The sequence below is a fragment of the Arachis ipaensis genome, chromosome B10 (genome assembly GCF_059453495.1).
Source record: "Arachis ipaensis isolate K30076 ecotype BB chromosome B10, ASM5945349v1, whole genome shotgun sequence".
NCBI classification, from domain to species: domain Eukaryota; kingdom Viridiplantae; phylum Streptophyta; class Magnoliopsida; order Fabales; family Fabaceae; genus Arachis; species Arachis ipaensis.
This window is the reverse complement of record NC_142435.1, coordinates 15,032,204-15,051,894: the sequence shown is the minus strand read 5'-3', so window position 1 is coordinate 15,051,894 and position 19,691 is coordinate 15,032,204. Positions and strand designations below refer to the sequence as shown.

The 19,691-nt window shown below is 44.0% G+C and overlaps 1 protein-coding gene across 1 annotated transcript; it reads right to left on the bottom strand.

Moving 5' to 3' along the window:
- Positions 1–431: 431 nt before the first annotated feature.
- On the bottom strand, positions 432–2,573 carry MAD2 (DNA-binding HORMA family protein). The gene is made up of 7 exons (XM_016326956.3): positions 2,337–2,573; positions 2,227–2,242; positions 1,976–2,106; positions 1,291–1,411; positions 1,082–1,185; positions 857–978; positions 432–757 (listed from the first exon to the last, which is right to left on the bottom strand). The coding sequence occupies exons 1-7, from the start codon at positions 2,407–2,409 to the stop codon at positions 704–706; spliced, it is 621 nt and encodes a 206-aa protein (XP_016182442.1). The 5' UTR covers positions 2,410–2,573; the 3' UTR covers positions 432–703.
- Positions 2,574–19,691: the final 17,118 nt, after the last annotated feature.

The following is a 19,691-nucleotide window of genomic DNA, read 5'->3' as shown; positions in this document are numbered from 1 at the left end:
TGTGAGTCACGAATGTTAAATTGGGAATACCAATAAATTAAAACTTAAAAACTAAATTGAAACCCCAATGTAACTTCAGAAATATATCATACTATTAACTCATAAAAAAGATTCACACATCTAAACCATTAAAGTTACATATTTAAAGTCTTTCAAATTACAAGTTTATTTTGTTTTTTGCCTCCTAAAATTTATAATTTTTTGGGTCTTGAGCTAGATCTAGAGTTAATTCACCATCTAATAAATCTGCAGAAGAACTTTGTTATTTTGATCTTTTTGTTTCCACGCGGCATCACGGGAAAGTCTTAACCCAAAACATTGAAATATATGCCTTCGTTTAGCCGTTAGAATTAACCCAATAAGTTATTCACCATCTAATTGAGTTTTTCTTTTTCTCGTCTTTTCTCATCCAACGTCTTGCAGTGTTTTGCTTACTATTTATGAGTGCACTATTTCATAAAACTGCAATAATAATCAAACTACAAATTCTGAAATAAGTAATGCAAATTTGTCTACCCACTCCACTTTAGTGCCACTGTGCCAGTTATTTCTGCTACAACATACAGAAGGGAGTTTTAATACAGAAGTGATTATGTTGACATCCACGTTAGTACCAACATACATCTAAACAATGTGAATAGAAAATTCACAACCACACAGAATCTGAGAAAAAAAAGAAAAACAAGGCACAAAAAGGGGTTCTCTACTCATCCCATTCATCGTTCTTGTAAGATACAAGTGTATCAACCTTGTGAATCTGGATAGACAAAACCAACAAAGTTATCAATAGCCAATAAAGCAAGATCGGGTGCCATGTGTAAATGTAAAATCACCGAATTGCGAATGTCATATTCACCTTGGTGTCAAAGGAATGCAACTTCACCATTTGTGGATTCGCAATAAGTTTTGGATCACTCTCAATCCAAGTGAATGGGACTGCAAGATCCTTGTCAGTGTATGCTAACACATCAAAAACACCTGAAAGATAAAAGATAGTGCAACCATATTGGTCAGTAGAAGAGGAATGTAAAAACATTGGATATTCATAGAGAACTTCAAAATTGCAGAATGTGATTCTTACAAGGTTCATCCAGGCAAGGCAAATAGGTGATGCTTGAAGCAATCTGCCTCATAATTGCTTGTATCTCTCTCATGATTTCTTTGTCACTCTTTTCCCTTGATACACTGAAAGATTAAAAATATAAATCAATTAGGAAGAAGTTTAAGTGCAGGAAAATAGAAAAGGAAATTAAAGGTAGAATAGGATTTTGTTATGCCGGTATTACCCACCCCTTCTCCACAACCTCGCTATCGGTCTCAATGCTGAAGTTCCACCTTTCAAGGACTTCACCGGTGGCCTTGCTCATTATAACAAGGACAATCCTCTGCAACTTTCCAGCTTCAAGCCATTCTTTTCAACATTCATAATTCAGACACAAGCTCAATCATCAGCAATGGGGCAACAATTATATCACAACAGAAACTACTTCACTCTAAAATTAAGTAGGTAACTACTTGTTGAAAGCATTTTACACGATGACCATCAACTTTAAGGCTGAATCAAGTTTAATCAAACCTCATTTCAGTAAAACTTCAAATCAAAATGAATATCGACCTTAAGATTGAATTAAGTTTTATCAAACCCCAGTTCACTACATCAAATCAAAATGAGCATCGACCTTAAGATTGAATTAAGTTTAAGCAATTTCTCATCATCATATGACATCTACCTTAAGATTGAATCAAGTTTAATCAACCCCGATATCGGACGAAGCCAAACCAAAAACGAACATGTAGATCCCCATTCCTTTAAAACCTCACATAGCATGATTAATTCTTTTCCTAAATGACAAGCATAGTTGGCTTAAAAATGATTATAATGATATATGTTTGAACATAAAAAAAAAAAATTAATCCAACAACACGCATAGTTCCAACCACACAACGATTCAATTACTTTTAGGTCACAAATTACCAGAAAGCTGAGCAGTTAAATTGGCTATAAAAGATTTAACACCCTCATCTTCAGTAAGCAACATTGGGAGACCGTATTTCTTCACCTTCACAAAGCTTTCTTCTGGATACACTCCTCGGTTGTAAAGGATGCTGAACAATATTCCCACTCATTAATCTCAAATTATAAAATTCGAAATTTATTCATTTATTTCTAAAGAACACATCCCAAAAACTAGAAATAAAAATTAGTGCCGGCACAGAGGACCAAACCTGTTAGCAGCATATCCTGATACAAAAAAAAAAAAAAAAAGAACACAAAAGTTAAAAAAAAAAAAAAGAAATGGGAGAAAAAGGAACAAATGGAGGGTGCTTATGAATACCGAAGAACTCGCTAACAATTGCTGCAGAACCACGTAGGGTGATTATGTCTTTGGTAACCGTTCTTGCGGCCATGGCGGAAGTTGAGTCCAATTTGTTTTGAAATGAAGAGCGATAGTTCTGATCGACGATTTGTGTGGAATTGATTTTGGTGAGGAAGAGGAATGGGCGCTTGAAGAAACAGTGATGAGTGTGCAGTTTGAAGTGATTTTGAAAAGCGGAAGGGAAAAAGGGGCCAATAAATTAGGGATTTGAAAGGATTAGAAACTTGTATGGGAAGCGCAGCGTAACGGCTAGTTTATCTTTTTTTTTTGTTGAGTATCATCGTGGGCCTTTGGTGGGCCGTGATATTTTACAACAGCGTTTTGCTTTTTTATGTTAATAACGGTCGATAGGAGAAGTTTGGGAAATATTTTTCTTTGGGCAAACTCTTTGGTCATTATGAGTTTGGTATCAAATTTGTCACTTACTTATTAGAAAAAAAATTTTAAATGTCCTGACAATTATTTCGAAAGAGAATGAGACTCTCAACATAAAAAATATTCTTTTGGCCTATGATTTTTACTTTATGAGACTGATTAGCCCCTCTATCAATATTTTCTTCTTTCTATATTAATGGAATAAGCTTACATGACATGTTAAACTGTTGATTTATATATTAAAAATCAACTAGGATTAACAAATCAGAAATCTCGTTATCCTTTAATCAGAAAGGCAGTGCAAAAGAATGTGCCTCATATTGTAGAAGTCAGAGAGATAGAAGCATCCAAGGCATTACTGACATTTGATACTGTCAAGAATGCAGATGACGCTTTTACTTTTAATTTGAATAGCCTGCTTCAATTTTTTCAGAGCGTTGGGAGATGGGAGGAGTCTGTACGATGTGAATCTAGAAGGGTATGGTTGGAGTGTTATGGGATGCCCATACATGTTTGGTCGTCGGAAACGTTCAAAACATTAGGTGGACTATGGGGCGAGGTGATTCAGTGTGATATAAGATCAGAGGGGGCGAGGTCGTTTAGAGCTGGGCGCATTCAGGTTGATACATGCAACTTCGACGTCATTAGGGAGTGGGTTCACATTTCTGTCGGCGATAGTGGCTTCGATGTCTTCGTGAAAGAGGTGGGGGTGGAGGATCATGGTACAGAGAATTCTGTGGAGGGCCACCACGAATGCATTGAGATCGGTATCTCTGGGACTCCTGGTGGTATTATGCCGAGGGGGGAGACGTTGTGGGATCCGGCGGCGACTCTGATGCCTGCTGCCACGAAGAAGGGGGATTTTGAGGAGGATAGAATAGTAAATTTGGATGTAATTTTGAATGATTCTCGAACGGATTATTTGAATTTGAATGGTGCTAATAAGATAACCGATTATGATTATTGCGCCGAGTTTAATGGAATTGTGGGTTGTAAGGGATATGTGTTGAATGAGGAGACGGAATCGGAAAGGACAATCTCACAAGATCTTGGCACGAGTATAGGTGAGGGGTTTCATAGGGGTACAAGGATATGTGGGTTTAAGAAGAAGTGCTTGGCTTTTGGTTTAACAAAGTCTTATTCTAAGTCCGATGGGCATGAGTTGGGCTTGCAAAAAAATGGCCCAAAACTCAAACAATTAGAGAACGGGCAAAGGAGTGTTTTGGAGGTGGATTGGGCTGCACAGACCCGGATGGTCACCACGCAGATTACCGGGTTACACTATGTGGATGATGGGGTGGTGGGGAGTGCTGCTGAGGAACTTGCGGAGGGCACGCAGGGCACCAATGCGTCCGGTTTGGACGACGGTGGAAGGCAGGTGGTCCCAAGGAACTGCGCTGATGGGGAAGATGGGGTTGTGGGGGAGCGTTGCCGATGAACGGGCGGAGGACACGAGGGGCACCAACGACCCCGATTCGGTCGATGGTGGCAGACCGGTGGTCTTGGCGCGGGGTGTGCGACGGGGTCCAAGGCACTGCGATGATGGGGCTGCCACTAGTACGGGCGACCGAAGGGCTGACCAGGGACCATGTGAAGCTGAGAACCTCAGATCCTGGGAGGCTATTAATGGGTACGAACCTGTGAATAATGATGGCAGCAACAAAGCGAACCTGGTGGAGGAGCGAAATTTGACGAATGGTGACCTTGAGACGGCAAATTTGAGGCCGGCTAATTTGGCGAAGGACGGAAATGGTAACGCTCAAGTTCCTGGTGGGAAGTTGGCAGGGACCGGTGTTAATGAGGCCAGAAGGAAGGAGACAGCGCCCAGGGCAGACACAACGACGGATGGACAACTGCAAGGTGGTGTCAGCAGAAGTAGGACTGCGGTGGCTGATGCTGAGTCTGAAACTGAGGCAGAGCGCTGGAACGAGGTTGATGAGACCATATTCACCAAGCAACAACAAGAAAAGGAAAATGCGGAGGCCTGGACTTTAGCGGTGGAGTCGGGGGCTGTGTTATTAGATGAAGAAGCAGATATAATGGCGATCTTGCAAGCTCAGAACGAAAAAATAGCAGCGAAAAGAAAGCTAGCGAAACAGAAAGAAAAAGCCAGAAGGAGTCGGCCTAAGAATCACAATAAGGTGTGTAAAAATATTTTCAAATGATTTATAGCTGCTGGAATATTAGGGGTTTGAGGGGGGATGGAAAGCTGAGCATGGTTAAAACTTTGAAGAAAAACTATAAATTAAATATGTTAGGTCTGCTTGAAACTAAGAGGGAGGTGATTACTAAATTTGATGTTACTCAAATTTGGGGGTGCAGTAATGTAAGATGGGAGTATGTAGAATCTACTGGGGCCTCTGGAGGTTTGCTATTAATGTGGGATGATGAGTTGTTTAAAGCCAGTAATTGTTATAAAGGGAAAAGATGGTTGTGTATTGAAGGAGTGGTAATGAAAAGCAGGTTTAGGTGTGCTGTTTGCTTGGTGTATGGAGCGCTTATGAGAGAGGAGAAGCGTGAGGTATGGGAGGAGTTGAGTTATATTGTGGGGTTGTGTCAAGTCCCATTATGTTTCTTGGGAGATTTTAATGAGATAGTCCATGTTGAGGAACGCAAAGGGGCGACTAGTCTACCGGTGACCGCGGAAGAGTTTCGGAGCTGGATGCAGGATATGCAGCTAGTAGACTTACCTATTGTTGACAGGAAGTTCACATGGTTCAGGGGTCAATCTTGTAGTCGGATTGACAGGGCGTTGGTCAGCATAGAGTGGGTAGAAGAATATCCAGATATTCGGTTAAAAGGTGGACCAAGAGGGCTGTCTGATCACTGTCCATTGATCTTGGAGGATATAAGGGTTAGGGGAGGTCCAAGACCTTTCAGAAGCCTGGATGCTTGGTTTACACATGAGAGATTTCTGAGATTGGTTAAAAATGAATGGAGGAATTTAGGAGAGGCTCAGTTCACGTGCAAGCTGAAAGCATTAACGGTACCCTTGCGGAAATGGCACAAGGATAACTTTGGGGACATGGATAAGCGGCTGATGATGTTTGAGGAGGAGATTAAGAAGATAGACAATCTGGTTAGTGGAGGTACATATGATGGTACTATGGAGGCTAGGAGGAAGGCATTGGTCAGCGTTTGTGAAAAGTGGTATGTTAGGAAGGAGATCCACTGGAAGCAGATGTCTCGATCGAAACATGCGCGGAACATGGACAAAAATACTAGGTACTTCCACAACATTGCCTCTGCCAGAAGAAGGAATAATAGGATTGATGCTCTGATGATTCATGGATGGCTAGTGAGGAATCAGACTAGAATAAAGGTAGCGATTATAGGGTTTTATAAAGAGCTCTATTGACAGGAGTATGGCCCAAATATTGGTTTTCGGGATGGGTTGGTAAAGCAAATCGATGGAGATACAGCTAGAGGTCTGGAGGTAATGCCGTCTGTGGAGGAAATTAGAGGGGCAGTGTGGGACTGTGAATCTTCTAAGGCCCCGGGTAATGATGGGATATGAACTTCATCAAACAGTGCTGAGAGGAGATTGGAAATGAATTCACTGCAGCTGTAATTGGTTTCTTCCAAAATGCGAAACTACCGACTAATGCGAACGTCACTTGGGTGACGCTAGCTCCGATGTATGTGGGTGCTAAGGAGATTAAGGATTTTCGACCGATCAGTATGGTTGGGTGTGTTTATAAGGTGATATCGAAGATATTGGTGAGCAGAATAAGATCAGTAATGCCGGGTTTGGTGGGGGAGACACAGAGTGCTTTTGTGAAGGGTAGGAAAATTCATGATGGGGCCCTTATCGCATGTGAGACGGTCCACTGGCTTAAGGAACGGAGGAAGAAAGCAGCAATTATTAAGCTAGATTTTCAGAAAGCTTGTGATAGGGTCAGGTGGAGCTTTGTGGCTTTTGTGTTGCAGAAGATGGGATTTGGGCAAAGATGGAGAGATTGGATGAAGGAATGTATAAGCTCAGCCACTATGTCATTGTTGGTTAATGGGTCCCCATCCAAGCCATTCAAAATGGAGAGGGGCCTCAGACAAGGTGACCCACTATCCCCTCTCCTCTTTGTTCTGGTGGTTGACGTGCTGCATCGGATGCTAGGAGAAGCAGTAAGGAACGGGCGAATTGCTCCTTTATTGGTTGGGCGTGATCTTATTTAGTTATCGCATCTTCAATTTGCAGATGATACTATCTTGTTCTGCCCTCCAGATACAGAGACGATAGTGAACTATAAGCGACTGCTACGCTGTTTTGAGCTTATGTCCGGTTTGAGTATCAATTTCGATAAATCTAATCTGATCCCGGTTAACTGTGAGAAGGAGTGGGTGACACATGCTTGTGGTGTTTTGGGATGCAAGGAAGCAGTACTACCTGTTAGATACCTCGGGATATCTCTAGGAGCTAATCCGTGCTTGGTGAAAACTTGGAAACCGATCATAGATAAGGTGGAAGGAAAACTTAGCTTATGGAAAGCAAAGGTTCTGAATAAAGCAGGCAAGCTGGTCTTCATCAAGTCGGTGTTGAATAGTCTTCCGATATATTATCTCAGTCTGTATAAGATGCCAAAAGCAGTTGCAGACAAGCTGATTGCATTACAGAAGAGATTTTTGTGGAGTAATGATGACGGAAACTACGGTATTCCGCTAGTCAAGTGGGAAGTGGTTCACGCACCCAAAAGGGCTAGAGGATTAGGGGTAGGAGATGCCGTACTAAGGAACACAGCGCTTCTGTTTAAGTGGTGGTAGAGATTCTCAAAAGAGGACTGTCCGCTGTGGAAGAAGGTGGTTTGCTCATGTAATAATTTGAGGCCTCATGCAATGCTATCTTCTCAGACATTACATGTCAAGGGGGGCCCGTGGAAAGACATATGTCAATTGAATATTAAAGAACAACAGGTGAAGGAAAAAATGGTAAGTGGGCTGGCGATGGAAGTAGAAAACGGGAGAAGAACACTTTTTTGGGAGGATAATTGGATACAAGGGGGTCCTTTGCAAGTGAGCTTTCCAATACTCTTCTCTGTTTCAAACCAACAGGGATCCGTGATAGAGGACTGTGGGTTTTGGGATGGGCTAGAGTGGATCTGAAAATTCCAGTGGAGGCGAGAGTTGTTCCAATGGGAGTTGAAACTTGTTCACCAACTTCATGAGAGATTATGGCCAGTTAAGTTGTCAACTGGAAAAGAGGATAATGTTGTATGGAAATGTGATAATGCAGGTGTGTTTTCTACTAACTCGTTTTTGCAGGTGTTGCATTCAGAGACTCTTCCTGCGGATATTACGAGCTATAGCTTCACAAGCTCGCTTTGGAGAGGACTAGTTCCTCCGAGAATTGAGCTTTTTACTTGGTTTGTGCTAGTCGGTAGAGTTAATACTAAAGAACGATTAAGCAGATTAGGAGTTATTCCATAGAGTGATATTGTGTGTGTTTTATGTAAAAAAGAGGTGGAATTTGTACAACACCTATTTCTTTCATGTGAGTTTACGTGGCAGGTGTGGTGCGCTTGGCTGAGGTGTTTTGATAGAGAGTGGGTTGTCCCAGGAACCATTAAAGAACTGTTTGAGAGTTGGTCTGGCTGGCCTAACAGAAAACAGGAGAGGAAGATGTGGCTGACTGGGTTCTTTGCAGTGATTTGGAATATTTGGCTGGAACGTAACAACAGGATTTTCAACAATAAAGAAACAGGTGTTGATATCGTCCAAAGAAAGACGTTTTTGAGCTACAAGGAGTGGACTGGTACTGATCCTCTTGGTTGTTGATGGTAATGCCGGAGATGACAGGGGTTCATTTTTGTGTTCTACTTTGTTTGGTATGACTGTTTTAGTTGCTCCACTTTAATGTGTTGAGCTTTCTTTATTTCAAAAAAAAAATTTATTATTATTTTTTATTATTTTTTTAAATATATTAGCTAAATTTATTGTGCAAAACTAAAAAATATTAGTAATTTTTAAATTATTTTTACTTATAAAAATTAAATGGAGGATATATTAGTGATTAACGTGTCACATAAATATATTTTAAAGAGAGATCATTGACAGATGGACTAATCAATATCATGAAGTTAAATATCAATGGTTGAAAATGGTATTTTTTTTGTTCGGGAGCTTTGTAGTCTTTCAAAAAAATTATCAGAGATTGGGTTGGGTATCTATTCTACTTTTTATGCTAAGTTTTTAATATTTAAAAATTATTTATCTTTATATTTTTAAATTAAATATTAATTTTTTATCTCTTTTTAGTAAATTAGATAACTATATATAGGCACCATAGCAAATATCTTCTCTTTTTTTTTTTTGAAGCACATCAAGCTCAACACATTTAAGTGGAGCAAACATACAAACATAAAAACAAAAAAACAAAAAAACAGATAAACTAATCTCCTGGCATCTCTTGTATTACCCTCAACCACCAATAGGATCCTCACCATTCCACTCAGTGTAGGTGGACAACGTCCTTGTTTGAATGATGTCAATGTTTACTCCTTGATGATTAAAAATTCTGGCATTACGTTCCAACCAGACGTTCCAAATCACTGCAAAGAACGCCGTCATCCACATCTTCTGCCCTTGTCGTCTGTTGGGCATGGCACCCCAACTCTCAAACAGCTCTTTAAGGGTTCCAGGAATCACCCACTCCCTACCAAAGGACCGCAACCAAAAGCACCACAGCTGCCATGTTACCTCACACAGAAGGAATAAGTGCTCAACAGATTCTACCCCCTTGTTACACAAGACACAAATATTATCACCGTTAGTAACAACTCCTAGTCTAGTTAACCTTTCCTTAGTCTTAACTCTACCAACTAGCACAAACCATCCAAAAAGCTCAATTCTTGGGGGTACCCAGCCTCTCCAGAGTGCACTTGTGAAACTATAGCTCGTGATCTCATTTGGCAGCGTCTCTGATTGTATGACCTGCATAAAGGACTTCGTAGAAAAGATACCTTTATTATCAAACTTCCACACAACGTTATCCTCGCTCTCAGATGACAGCTTCACTGGCCCTAACCGCTCATGTAGCTGATGGACAAGTTCTAATTCCCATTGGAATAACTCCCTCCTCCATTGGAAGTTCCAGATCCACTCCATCCCATCCCAGAACCCACAGTCCCCAATGACAGCCCCTTGTTGTCCTGATATAGAGAAGAGTCTTGGAAATCTCTCTTTCAGAGGACCATCCTGAACCCAGTTATCTTCCCAAAACCGAGTTTTCCTACCACTACCTACCTCCATCGCCAGTCCACTAACCAATTTTTCTCGGACCCTTTGCTCTTTGACATTCAGCTGACATATGTCTTTCCAAGGCCCCCCTTTTACCGGTAAAGACTGAGTTGCTAACATGACAGAAGGATTCAACTTGTTGCAAGAGCAAACAATCTTCTTCCACAGCGGACAATCCTCCTTTAAAAAACGCCACCACCACTTAAACAGAAGTGCGGTGTTCCGAAGAACAGCATCCCCAACCCCCAAGCCCCCAACCTTCTTTGGAGCCTGGACCAGCTCCCATTTAACCATCGGCATACCATTGGTTTTGTCCTCCTTGCACCATAGAAAGTTCCTTTGCAATGCAATCAGCTTGTCCGCCACTGCCTGCGGCATCTTATACAAACTCAGGTAATACATGGGTAGGCTATTCAGTACTGATTTGATGAGGACAAGCTTCCCTGCTTTATTCAACACCTTTGCTTTCCATAAACTGAGCTTCTTTTCTACCTTATCTATAATTGGTTTCCACGTCTTCACCAGGCGCGGATTTGCCCCTAAGAAAATCCCAAGGTATCTAACCGGTAGATCAGCTTGCTGGCACCCCAGTAGGCCACACGCCTAGTCAATCCACTCTTGCTCGCAGTTCAGTGAGATCAAACTCGACTTATCAAAATTAATGCTCAGCCCAAACATCAGCTCAAAACTCCGCAGCAGCCTCTTGTAATTTACGATTGTTTCCATCTCTGGCGGGCAGAACAAGATCGTGTCATCTGCAAATTGAAGATGTGACAGTTCAATATGATCTCCTCCAACCAACAGTGGAGCAATCCGCCCGTTCCTGATGGCTACCCCCAACATCCTATGCAGAACATCCACCACAAGTACAAACAGCAGTGGCGAAAGTGGGTCTTCTTGTCTTAGTCCCCTTTCCATCTTGAACGGCTTTGAAGGTATCCCATTTACCAGGATGGACATAGCAGCTGTAGTAACACACTCCTTCACCCAATTCCTCCACCGTAGGCCGAATCCCATCTTCTGTTGCACAATATCTACAAAACTCCATCTCACTCTATCATAAGCCTTCTGAAAATCCAGCTTGATGATAGCCGCTTTCTTTTTCCGTGCCTTCAGCCAATGAACTGTCTCACAGGCTATGAGTGCGCCATCATGAATCTTCCTACCTTTTACAAATGCTGTCTGAGTCTCACCCACCAACCTTGGCATAACAGACCTCATCCTCCTCACCAACACCTTGGAGATCACTTTATACATACACCCCACCATACTAATTGGCCGGAAGTCCTTCACCTCCTTTGCACCCTCCAACTTCGGTGCTAGTGTCACCCAAGTTACATTCAAATCCATTGGTAACTTAGCACTTTGGAAGAATCCTAGTACTGCCGCAATGAATTCCGGGCCAATGTCCTCCCAGCATTTCTTTATGAAGTTCAAGTTATACCCATCACTCCCTGGCGCCTTTGATGAACCGCAATCCCACACTGCCTCCTTGATTTCATCCTCCGATGGCAATACCTCTAATGCTTCAGCCTCATCTCTACTAATCTGGTTAACCAACCCATCCCTGACACCAATCCTTGGAGAATATTCCTGCCGATATAGATCTTTGTAAAATCCCCTAATTGCACCTTTAATCCTGGCCTGATTCCGCACAAGTCTTCCATTGATCATCAGAGCATCAATCCTGTTATTCCTTCTTCTGGCCGAGGCAATGTGATGGAAGTACCTGGTATTCTTATCCATGTTGGCCGCATGCTGGGACCGAGACATCTGTTTCCAGTGGATTTCCTTCCTGATGTACTATTTTTCACAAAAACTCACCAGCGCCTTCCTTCTCGCCTCTGTTGTACCATCATAGATCCCATTGCTAACTAAATTGTCCAGTCTTGTGATCTCCTCTTCAAACCTCATCAGTCTCTTATCCGTGTCTCTGAATGTATCCTTATGCCATTGCCGCAGAGGACCTGTTAAAGCCTTCAGTTTACACATGAACTGAGCATCACCCAAGCTTCTCCATTCAGTTTTCACCATACTCAGAAAACCCTAAACCAGGAATTCAGGCTTCTGAATGGTCTAGGGCCCCCTTCAAACCTTGTCCCTTCCACAATTAACGAGCAGTGATCAGACAACCCCCGCGGACCACCTTTTAGCCGGATATTCGGGAATTTCTCCATCCATTCTACAGTGACCAAAACCCTATCAATCCGACTACAGGACCGACCTCGAAACCATGTGTATTTTCTATCAGTAAGAGGTAAATTCAACAGCTGCATGTCCGCCACCCAGCTCTTAAACTCTTCTGATGTTGTCGGCACGTTATTTACCCCTTTGCGCTCCTCAGCTTGTAAAATTTCATTAAAGTCCCCAAAAAACAAAACAGTACCTGACACAAACCCGCCACATAAATGAGCTCTTCCCATACCCTCCCGCTTCTCCTCCCTCCCATGGGCTCCGTACACTAAACAAAAAGCACAATGGAAATTGGTCTTTGTTAATGTGCTGTCAATGCACAACCACTGCTCACCTTTATGACAATCCTGTACTTTAAACATTCCCTCATCCCACATCAATAATAGACCCCCAGCCGTCCCTACAGACTCCACAAACTCCCACCCAACAGAACTATGACCCCACAGTCGGGCAGCATCATACTTAGTAAGCACTTCTCTTTTTGTTTCTAGCAATCCTAACATGTTCAAATTATATTTCTTCTTCAACGATTTCACCATACTTAACTTTCCGTCTCCCCTCAACCCCCTAATATTCCAACAGCTGACAATCATTTAATCCATATTTTACTCACCTTAGGTTTACTCTTCAGCCGACTCCTTCTTACTTTTTCCTTTTGCTTCGCCAACCTTTTCTTTGCCGCTATTTTCTCGTTTTGTTCTTGCAGAATCCTCATAATATCATCCTCCTCATCATACAAAATAGCTCCCGATTCTACTGCCAGAGCCCAGGTTGCTTCAATATCTTCTCATAATATCTTCTCTTTTTTTTTCTTCTAAAATGTTATTTGTCAGGAATAGGAATGGATCCTCTCAAATTTCTTTTCAATTAAGGGAGTAAAATATGATCTCTAATCCTTCAATACTTTTTCTCTCATATTTTTTTTATGTTTTTTTTATCCCACTTATAAAATTAATGGTAAAAGATTATATTTTACCTCTTTAAAAAATAAAAAAATAAAAAATCCATTTCATCGGAAATAATTTCTCGATATATATACTCTTTAAGTTGGAATAAAAAAAATATGCGAAAAATATATTATCTAATAAAATATTATATTTAACAACATAAATTAAAAAAAATACAAAAAATATATTCTCACAATTTAAATTAAAAACTACTAACTTCCCCATTTTCTTCTACCAATTTTTAAGTATTAAGTTTAAAAATTATATTTTTTATATAATATAGCAATACACAATTAGATATTTAAAAAGTACATAAAAAAATTAGGAAAAAAATTCAATCTTGACTCTTTTCTATTTATTCTTTTTAATTTATAGTCATTCGTGTATAAGTAAATTTTTAAAAAATAAAAATTCATAATTGTAAAATCAACAAATTTTAAGTTGGAAATGTATCATGCTTGAAAATTTTGCATTGAAAATTAATTTTATGAATATCTTCTATTTTTTTTTGTCAAACTCACACTATCTTTAGTGAGACCCTGGGAATTAAGTTGTTTCTATTTTTAAAAATTAATTTTGTGAGTGTTTGAATATGTTCGGTGTTTCGGGTACCGGACAGTTCGGGTAGGTATCCTGATTAGTGAGGGGGGAGGTCTCGTTTGGTCGTAGGCCACCGGGCTGGTGTAGGCGGGGTCCCGAGCACTTCACGTGGAAAGGGGGGTGTCACCTGCAAAGACACTCCGACGCTCGAGTCAGTGAGGGTGCAGGCGAAAAAGGGATAGAATGATGTGTGTCGTACCTTGGGGGAAGGGTAGGTCCTTTCCCATTTATACTGTATCAGAGGTGGGCCCTGCAAGGACAGGCCCACCTTCTTCGAGACCTCCCTTGCACAGCTGTAGCGAAGCTGTCAGGGACGCATGTCCGGGTCGGCGATCGGGCACCTTGCTCTTAACCGTTCGGGTCGGGTGGTGTCCGGGTCGGACCGGCCCACATTCAGTTTGGGCCAGGCCGTAACAGTGCCCCCGACGCGCCAGCAACGATCGTGGGGATCGTTGGTGGCGTGTCATCTCTCCTTTCGTGCGTTGTCCCCAGGTTGACCGTCCGTGGGGGGACGTGCCTCTTGCGCGGGTGTCCGTTTGTTGCTGAAACGACCGCTTGTCGTCTCGTTTTTCGTGTGGAGCATTAAATGCTCATAATGGACTGGGAAATCCTGTACGCAAAGACTATTTTGCCCCCAGGTCTTTCGCGCTTCCTGGGTGGCAGTTTTAAACAGTTTTTGCTTTGATCTTTCCCTTTACACTCTTGCTCCTACTATCTCCTTCTTCTCCTTCTTCTCCACCCAGAAAATCTCAGAGCTTTGTTCCAGCATCCTCATGTATCTTTCCTTCTTTCTTCTCAGTTTTCGCAACCGATTCGTGTAATCTTTGATCCTTTCTATTTTCTGCTTCATTGTCGTACGTTTGCTGCTTGCATTTGCTCCATGTTCTTGCTGTTTTTGTTTGATCTTTTGTTGCTAGATGGCTTTCTAGTGCCAGGTAGACGCATTAGGGGGGGTACCATTCCAAGGTAGTTTTTTAGGTAGCTTGCTTGATAGATGACTTTAGCCATGCTTAATCTTAACTGTTGAATAGGATGGACATAGTTTCTAGGTTTTTCCTGGACTCCCGACCTCATAGACTAACGGAGTGGTATCCCCACTGTAGGTATGCCTCGCGTCGTTTCTCGGGCTTCTCCTTCCGCCGCGAACTATGACCCCTACGCTTGGGTGACCTCCGATGTGAAGGACTCGCCAAATCAGATGGACCTGGAGGAGTTGACGGAATTTCGACAAGCCGAGTATCTGTGCGGGGGGACGGATGAGGAGGCCAATTATGACGTCTTCGTTCCTGCCCCCATGAGCGGCTGTATGAGATTAATTTTCACTCCCCCGAGTTGCCGACTGGATTTGGTTTTACAAAGCCATGTTCACCCAGGTGGGCGTTCGTATACCGTTTTTCGACTTCCAGATGTCGCTTCTTAATCGGATATCCGTGTCGCCGTCGCAGCTTCATCCGAACAGCTGGGCTTCTATCCGCTGTTTCGAGATGGTTTGTAAATATCTCGAGCAGCCGGTGTCGGTGGATGTCTTTCTCTTCTTCTTCAACCTTACTAACCCTTCCAAACAAGGGAAAGCGAGGAAAGGGTTCCTGTCTTTCCGATCTGCCCAAGGTTGGAGGATATTTGGCTTGTTCGAGGACTCCTATCATGGGTTCAAGGACAAATATTTCAAAGTTCGTCCCGTCAAAGGTCGCCATCCCTTTTAGTTGTCGCTAGAGGGAGAACGCCTCATCCCGACGTATTGGAGCTTCGGGGCAGGGTCTAATACCTTCATTAAGGTGACCTACAAGGGGATGTCCCCTATAAATAAGAGGATTGCCGACGTGTTGTTTGCGATTTTTGGAAAGAACCCTGTGAACCCCCACCTCCTTATGGGTGAACGGGAGGCCACCAGGAGTTATATTTGTGAGCTGTTTTGTCTTGTACTTTTGTATCGTTTATCATTTAATTTTCTCTTGCCGACTTCACAACTGACGTATTTGTTTCTCTGTTGTAGTGGAGATGTCTGCTTTGGTAACCGGGCTCGAAGGTTTAGTCAAGACCTTCATGGAGGATAGCGATGAGGAGAAGGCTGACGGGAAGGTTGTCGGGGAGTCGGGGGACCCTACCGAGGAGAGGGAGGATCACGCCGTACCTTCGCCTCGGGACGCCAAGATATCAGACAAGAATTCTGTCGGGATGAAGGCTTCTCTTATTCCCGAGGAGACGGCTGGTATTGGTCAGTCGTCCTCTACCCATCGGGAGTTTGATGATCTGAAGCTTGTCCCTACTCCCAAGAGGCAGAGGGCATCCTCCAGCCCAGAAGGGACTCTAACTGTGATGGAACAGAATTTCGATGCTAGGGCCTTTATTGACAGCCAGCTGATTCCCGGTACGGAGGATCACTTTCTTGGTACCGAGCTCATGGGGCAAGCGAGGTGGATGTAGCGCACACTTCTCCGTGGAGCGGTAATAGCTCGGAAGGCCGAGTTTGAGTTGTCAGGCATGCAGGCGTTGCGAAGGAAGCTCGATACTGCTGCCCAGACCAACAACGAGTTCAAGGTGCAGGTTGAAAAGCTCCAGGAATGACTGTCTGCGGCGGAGAAGGGGCGCAAGGATGCCGAATAGAAGGCTGCGTCCTTTGAGGAAAAAATGAAGGTCTCTGATGCCACCGTCTCCCGTTTAACCGAGCGGGAGATGACTTTGGAGAGCCAGCTTAGCACCGCGCAAGGTTGGGTGGTTGCTATGGAGGAGGAGCGCGACCAGGCCGCTTCGTTGGCTAAGGCTGCCCAGGCCGAAGTCGAAGAGCTTAAGAGAAAGCATAAGGCGACCAAAGAACAAGGGAAGAACGCGATCTTCATGACTGAGGAGGCTCTCAAGGCTCAGGTGAAGATTGTGGCTCCCGACTTCGACACATCGGCGATTGGGGTTTTCAAGACGATTAAGGATGGCAAGATCGTCGATTTGCCGAAGAAATGAGTTCTTGCGCCTTCTGTTTTTGCCTGAATTTTGTGATTTTGTTGTGAACACTTGTTAAAACTTTTTATATCTTAAGGGTTGCCTGGTCGACTGGCATTTATCACCTTTATCTTGCTTCGTTTAGTCGCATTTTGTTTTGTTACCGTTTTTATGGTGTGGACTTATTGCTTGTGTCCATTTTGCCATTTACGTTGGTAACGGTTGAGACCGTCTTGGTCTTATTGTCGCAGCCATTTGTTATGGCTATGACTCGATTGACTCCCGGGGTGATCAGTCCCGGATTGCCGTTTGACGAACGCGATAGTGTGGGGTACCCATTGGGGAATAGTAGATGGGAGAATTCAGATAAGTAAACATTAATCGTCAGTTAAACAAGTTCATGAACATGGTAGGCATTTGATAAAAGTAAATCATTGGAAATTAACATTTGATGAAAGTAAACATTTATCTAGTTCGTCAGGTCGCTTGGACGGTGTGCCCAAGCTATGAATAGAACCTCCTCAGGTTACCTGCATTCCATGTTCTCGGGATTTCTTTGCCATCGAGTCTTTCCAACTTGTAGGCGCCTTTGTCAAGCACTTCTTTGATTCTGTATGGGCCTTCCCAGTTTGCTGCCAGCTTTCCTTCTCCTGGGGTCGGTAGCCCGACATAGTTGCGCCGCATGACGAGGTCTCTTTCCTCGAATTCCCTTTTGAGGACCTTGGTATTGTATCGTAGGGCTATTCTTTGTTTCAGTGCTACCTCTGCCAAGTGGGCCATCTCTTTGACCTCGTCTACCAGGTCTTTGTCCACCGCTTTTTCTACCCCCGGGAGAAGTAGCCGCGGGCTCGGCTCGCCGATCTCCACGGGTATCACCGCCTCGACCTCGTACGTTAGGCGAATGGGGGTTTCCCCTGTGGAGCTTTGTTCGGTTGTTCGGTAGGACCAGAGAACCGAGGCGAGCTCATCGGCCCATGCGCCTTTTTTGCTATCTAAACGCTTCTTGAGACCTAGTAAGATGATCTTATTTGCGGACTCCACTTGTCCGTTTGTCTGGGGATGTTCAACCGAGGAGAACTTCTGTTTTATCCCCAAGCCGGTGAGAAACTCTATGAATTTCTTGTCAGTGAATTGCGTCCCGTTATTCGAGATGACGATCTCCGGGATGCTGAAATGGGTTATCACCTGCCTCCACATGAACTTCCTATAATTGGATGAGGATATGCTGGCCAGCGGCTCAGTCTCTATCCATTTGGTGTAGTAGTCGATGGCAACTATGAGGTACTTGACCTGCCCCGGGCCAACTGGGAAGGGTCCCAAAAGGTCGACTCCCCACTGTGCGAAAGGTCGAGTAGACGTTAGTAGGCTCAGCTCGGAAGCTGGCGCTCTGTGGAAGTTTGCATTTTGTTGACACTTCGCGCATTTTTTCACAAACTCCTTGGAGTCCTTCATCATTGTTGGCCAGTAGTATCCAGCTCGGATGAGCTTCCTTGCTAAGGCTTTGCCCTCGATATGATGGCCGCAGCACCCCTCGTCTTGTCGGGGTGTAGGCACTTCAGCAAAGGTTGGCTGAGTCCCTTTTTGAATAGTTGGTCCTGTATGACCGTGTATTTGGTGGCCTCCCTTGTTACCGTTTTGGCTTCCTTTTCGTCCTCAGGGAGTTTGCCGTTTTCCAAGAAGTCAGTGATGGGGTCCATCCAAGAAGGGCTTATTTTGGTCAGTGTAGGGCAACTGCCGGCTCTTTCGTGATGCCTTGAATGAGGGAGCGGTTGCCGGTTCCAGGTTTTGTGCTTGCCAGCTTGGATAAGAGGTCTGCCCGTGTGTTCCTTTCCCTTAGGACGTGTTGGACCGCGACCTCCTCAAATTGTTTGCTCAGTTCCTTGACCCTTTCTAAGTATTTCTGCAACAGCGAGTCTCTGGCTTGGTAGCTTCCATTTACCTGCGCGGTGACGACTTGCGAGTCGCTGCACACTTCCAGCCTCGTTGCCCCGACTTCCCGAGCTAGAACCAAGCCCCCCAGGAGGGCTTCGTATTCTGCTTGGTTGTTTGATACGGGGAACTCGAACTTAACTGATTGTTCGTAGATGACTCCGGCCGGGCTTTCTAGGATGATCCCGGCGCCCCCAGACATCTGGTTGGAGGCTCCGTCTACATGGAACTTCCACCGTGTGTCCGCGACTTCGGTTGGGTTCCCGGTTACTTCCACCAGGAAGTCTGCCATTTCTTGCACCTTGATCGCATGTCGGGGTTCATAGCTTAAGTCGTATTGGGACAATTCGATGGCCCAGGTCATCATCCTTCCCGCTAGATAAGGTTTTTGGAGCACCTGACGAATCCCCTGATCCGTTCTCACGACCACCTGGTGACTCTAGAAGTATTGTCATAGTCGGCGGGAGGAGACCAGGAGTGCCAGTGCCAGCTTCTCCAGCTTGCTGTATCTAAGTTCTGCCCCTTACAATGCTCTACTCACAAAGTAGATTGGTTGCTGGGCCTTCCATTCTTCCCGCACCAACACCGCTGCAAGCGCCCCCTCTGTTATGGCTAGGTACATATAGAGCGGTTCTCCGGCTTTCGGCTTCCCGAGCACCGGGAGTGCAGCTAGGATCTCTTTGAAGTGGTTGAAAGCTTCTTCGCATGCAGGGGTCCACTCAAATGCTATTCCCTTCTTCATCAAACCAAAAAAGGGTAGGATCTTTGCTGCCGATGCACCGAGGAAACGGTACAATGCGGTGAGCCTTCTCGTCAGCCGCTGGACGTCTTTGATGCAGCCCGGGCTCCTCATCTGGAGTATTGCTTGGCACTTTTCAGGGTTGGCCTCCACTCCCCTCTGGTTTATCATGAATCCCAGGAACTTTCTGGCCTCCATGGCAAAGGCGCACTTAAGCGGGATGAGCCTCATGCCGTGTTGTCGGAGGGATACGAACACGTTCTCTAGGTCGCTTATGAGATTGTCCGGCCGGGTGGTCTTTGCGAGGATATCATCCACATAGACTTCCACCGTCTTGCCGATGAGGTCGCTGAATATTTTGTTCAT